The sequence below is a fragment of the Anoplophora glabripennis genome, unplaced genomic scaffold (assembly GCF_000390285.2).
Source record: "Anoplophora glabripennis isolate ALB-LARVAE unplaced genomic scaffold, Agla_2.0 scaffold365, whole genome shotgun sequence".
NCBI classification, from domain to species: Eukaryota; Metazoa; Arthropoda; class Insecta; order Coleoptera; family Cerambycidae; genus Anoplophora; species Anoplophora glabripennis.
This window is the reverse complement of record NW_019416447.1, coordinates 174,764-179,795: the sequence shown is the minus strand read 5'-3', so window position 1 is coordinate 179,795 and position 5,032 is coordinate 174,764. Positions and strand designations below refer to the sequence as shown.

At 32.7% G+C, this 5,032-nt stretch overlaps 1 protein-coding gene across 1 annotated transcript; it reads right to left on the bottom strand.

Moving 5' to 3' along the window:
- Positions 1-2,939: 2,939 nt before the first annotated feature.
- LOC108913296 lies at positions 2,940-4,077 on the bottom strand. The gene is made up of 2 exons (XM_018718820.1): positions 3,862-4,077; positions 2,940-3,630 (listed from the first exon to the last, which is right to left on the bottom strand). The coding sequence occupies exons 1-2, from the start codon at positions 4,031-4,033 to the stop codon at positions 3,077-3,079; spliced, it is 726 nt and encodes a 241-aa protein (XP_018574336.1). The 5' UTR covers positions 4,034-4,077; the 3' UTR covers positions 2,940-3,076.
- Positions 4,078-5,032: the final 955 nt, after the last annotated feature.

Here is a 5,032-nt window from a genome sequence, read left to right as displayed (position 1 = left end):
ATCAATTTCACACTCAATTGAGTGACATTTTCACTCTATTAGTACGAGTACAACTCAAATTTTATGAGTGAAACTATTGCAACAGAAGTGAGTGAATTTTACTCAAATCCGAGTTATTGCTAACTATCAAATGAGTGACTTTTCACTCTATTCTGAGTATGTAAAACCAATTAAGAGTTGCCTTTTCCGCGTGGCGCATAGGTTTCAAAATGCGTACGCGCGATAAAAGATGACTTTTCTCGGAAACGGTAGCAATTTCTTTTTAATTTTATATAGCAAAATGAGAGAAATACGAATATGTCATCAAAAATCAATAAAATAAATAATTTTTGCAAGAATTTTGAGTTTAAAGAATTATGCCACTTTCGTTTGGTTTTAAAAAATAGTTATATTATGGATGGTATCAAGTTTTATTAGTTTGTGTTCATCAATGCATAAAAAACACAAAATATATTTTCTTATTATAATGAATTATCTGTTAATTCATTTAAGTATAACAAAATTTTCAGTTAAATTAATGATAGGAGGAAGTTAAGAGGAAAATGGTATAAAAATTCTAAATGGTTATAAAAGTATAAAAATAGGTATTTTTAGTATTAATCATTGTTTATTATGGCAGCAAGTATCTCTAAAAAATTGTATTCCCCTTCTAAACCTTAATTTAAACCCACGGTACGCGATAAACTTTTTGAAATTTTCCTAATCAACAATCCTGTCAATCCAAAACCACGCTATCGATCGTTGCAAATTTTTTAGGGTAGAATTGACACTTACTATTTGTTCTCAAAGTTTTATCAATATTTATAAATGTTTACTTATTTTAAAACTTGCTCCAAATGTACATATGGTTTTCTACTATTTTTCGCCCGTTGTTAATGCAAAATTCAACTTTTTGATTCGCAGTTGTTTTGACTTTATAGAATATCGTCAAATAAACAAAAAATGAAGAATTCCTTTTTTTTTATTTAGGGCTTGCTTTTATTGTTATCGAAAAACGGGTAATTTTTCGTTCTTTATTTTTATGTTTGTTGTTGCCCTGAAATTACCAATAGTTTTTTTGAATAGGCAAACTTGGTTTCTTATTCTAAATAATATTTGGGATTTTTCTGCACGACAAAATAGATGACTTCAAACACAAACGCCAAGGCTCAATTTTACTGCTCTATCGCCTGGACTATTTCTATACAGATCTATTTTAGAGACAATCTTTTAGATCTCGATTAAAGGAATTGGTTAACTGATCGGACGAATCGATTGCCATAACCTATATTGTATGTTATAGATACGTAAGTATAGGTTACAATCTAACTATTCGTTTATTTAACCAAATATTAATTGAGACTTAGTATATTATTGTTTTTAATTATTGTAATCAAACTGTATACTGCATTTAAACACAATTTTCACCAAAATAACCGGATTAACATCAGGATATGACCTAATGGGGACAATGGGAATAGACAAAGACAACGCACGACAACCATAGAATGGGGTGGTCATTCATTACTACGATTTAACCACAAGTGCACCAAATACCAGTTTATCTGCTGTGCAGGAATTACTTTTCACAGGCAATGAAAGATGAAAATACTGTGATTGGTTTTTTAGCAAACATGCATAATAATTAAAATATTACCTAGGAACATTTAGCATCCGGAATATTAATCTTGCGATGTCATATTTTTTCCTTTATTTTGTTTTAGCCACATCCGTTTTGGCGAATTATATGGTTCGTAGAACAATTGTTTTGAAATTAAATTCGTTCGTAATTAAAACGGCAAGGAATTCATTGTGATCAGTCAGATGTAATGAATAGGAAACGAATCTTCGGACGTAAAAACAAGACGAAAACAACTCCATGTATCTTTAGTAAATTAAAACATAACTGCGTTTTAGTCGTAGCAGTTCCGCAGAAGTTTCCTATTGTCAACATTTTCAAATCTGGAATTGAATCGGTTCTTGAAGCTCGAGATTTACTCAATGAACTGAAATAAATAATGTTTCTAACTTTTTTAATGAATTATTAAGTATTTTGCATCCTTACATGATTAAGAACGAGTTTTTAGCAGAAGAGAATTCAATAATAGAATGCAACATCTATAATTTTTTTTAATATTTCACACGTATTTCAACATGATTTATTTCGATCACTTCGTGTAAGAAGAGATACAAAATGCAGGAAGTAATGAATCCTACAATCCTACACACTAATTCATACAAAAGAGTCTGTTTTTATTAAATTATTCTCCATTGCAGTTTTGCTTTCTAACATATGATTAAAAAAGACAACTGGGAATGCTGATAAGTAACGATACAACTTACTACACTAATTCTAGGTGGCCCGGTTTATGCCAGCACGTGCAGTTTAAATATCGGATTATAACTGGACTATTTGATCAGGTTAGTATTCTAGAGTGAGTTTAAATATATATTAATTTCGAGTAATTTGAATGATGCCGTGAAGATATATTGCTTCTGTAATCTCGACCGCAGTTGATAGGGGCCCGTTAGATGCTCCAGAAAAGCGTGATTGCCAGGAGAATAGGCCTTAGCCGGTGGCGGCGGGTCTCAGCTGGCAGGTCTCAGCCAGGACAGCAGGAGGCCTCGCGAAGTGAATTGGTTTCAACACTGTATATTCTAATTAATCATTTATGAGTGATTTATTTTTGCAATCAATATTTAGTTAATTGAGTGAAATTTGAGTGAAATTTTGTTACAGTGTGTGCATTGGCCTTTTCTTATGATTAAGTCCAGTGTATTGTACATCTACCCAATTTTCCATCTGTCAATACAGTATTAAGGGACTATTCCCCTACTCTAATATTATTTTGAGGAATTCATTTTATATAAAATTTCGCTTGGAAAAACTTACAAATTTTCTTAGATAGGTATACTTTATTTTCAATAAGAAAAATAACTTCATGTAACATTTTCTCATGAGTATTATCATAAACAATATTTGTAGAACATGTAGAAGGCTTTGAGCTTACAGATTATATAGGAGAAATGTGCAAAGATAATTCTGGTGAAATAAAAGGAGTGAAAAACTGTGAAATTTATTGGAAAATTTGAGTACTTAATCAGAGAATTGATCTTGTAGAGTAGGTTGTGGAATCTTCCGTTTACGCTGGATATCACGGAAGAACTGTAAGGTATGGAATCGAAAATCTAGTTTTTCTTCATCATTTAATTTTCTGAGGTCTCCAAGAATAGACATCAAAAACGACTTATCCGAATCTTCACTAATCTCTTCCCTTGCCTCTTGAGTATTTCGATTACCTAATTTCTCCAGAAGTTTCTGTTCGAAATCATTGAAAGTCTCCGATTTTCGAGCACTGGGTTTCCTAAAAACTGATGCTTTAGTGCTAGTACGTACAGTCTCTACTACATCTTCATCTGTTTCGCTGCTTTCATTCTTTTCGTGCGGGGATTGGCTTTTATACTCTTCTTTTATCTCTCGAGAAACATTCCTTGACGTCGTTCGCTTGGACAGAGTTTGTAGTAAGAATGATAGTGAGTCGGCGTAGACATACTTCTTTTTCTTTAGAGTAGGATCTCCGTTTCTCTCTTGATTAATGTATTTGCTGAAAGAATCCCTCATATGTCTCCATTTGGTTTTCATCTCTTTCACTGCAAGCAAGAGGAACATTTTAGTTATAATAGTCTAAAAGAAATTTTTTAGAAATAAAAAAAAGAAGACGACGAAGTTAGTGATTTTGGACGAAGGCAAAATATTCAGAAGATGATGTACATTTCCAAACACATCATACATTCCAAGCATTCCTTACGATAATATTTTGAAGCAATTTCATTACATAAACAATGAATGTTTCATGGTTTTCAATTATACGTTTCCATTACCTTGATCTTGCTTCTCCTCTTCAGACATTTCATCCCATTCATCGAACATCACTTCACCGATAACATGCCAACTTTTCTCCCTTGATTTACGATCACTGTACCCCTTGCAGCTCTTCTTCCATATTGGGGGGTGATCTTGGATGCACTGGATAAATTTTTCCTTGTTAAACATGGCGCATTCCTCGAGTCGGTTAAAATAAAACACGCAACGCGCGAACGCTGTTGTTTAACTGAACTAGATTACCCTCCCGTCGTCCCGTCATCCTGTTTGACGGTGCCTGTGCGGGTATATGCGCTGTCTGCGTTTTTACGATACAAGTATAGTGGATTCGTCGCTTTAGTCGAGGTCTTCCTTCCAAACCGTACCCGTCACGATGCTTCCGCTGGATATGTTCAAATGAATTATTCAGTACACATGTAGGTAACGCTAAATTAGAAAATTAAGTAAGTGTTGCTTACCTACGTAACACGTAAAGTAACGTATTATTATTTTTTTATATATGGATAAAACAAAGGTGTCATCTACAAGTAGTGCTTGTAGATGACACATTGCATCAAGGGCAAAGAAGAATGTAGACCTTTCTTTGTTTCTGAAAATCTAAAACGTAATTCTATGTGATAAATTAAAATATGGAGAAATGTATTATACTCCCTGTACATAATTTAATACAGAACTATTCGAATCCCCTGATAACTTTCAGGATCAATTTCTATGAAAAAAAGTATCAAATAAAAGTTGTAGCATACCATGAAACCACTATGGAATACAGATTTGACCTTGACATTAATATTCAAGGTCAAACCAAGGTCAATTTGAGAATATTATATGGAACCTCTCATTTTTTATGCCAATCAATAGAGCGCCAAATGTTCTTTCAGGTCACTTGGATGTCAAAATTGTTTTTCTTCGAGTAACCAGACAAATATTTTTCAAAATAAATTTGTATGACCAATTATTATTTTTACCTAACAATGCGTTAAATTTCAAAATTGTTGTCAATGTTACTCCGATAGTTTTTTAAATTAAATTCTATTAAATTTATATCCAATATTTTTGTAAAAAATGAGTTTGACCTTCAAATAATATGCAAGGTCATCTTGGAAAAAATTTTTAATGCCAGATTCCGACATAAAATTTAGCACTTTGGCGGTTGCTGGCGGAAAAAATTGC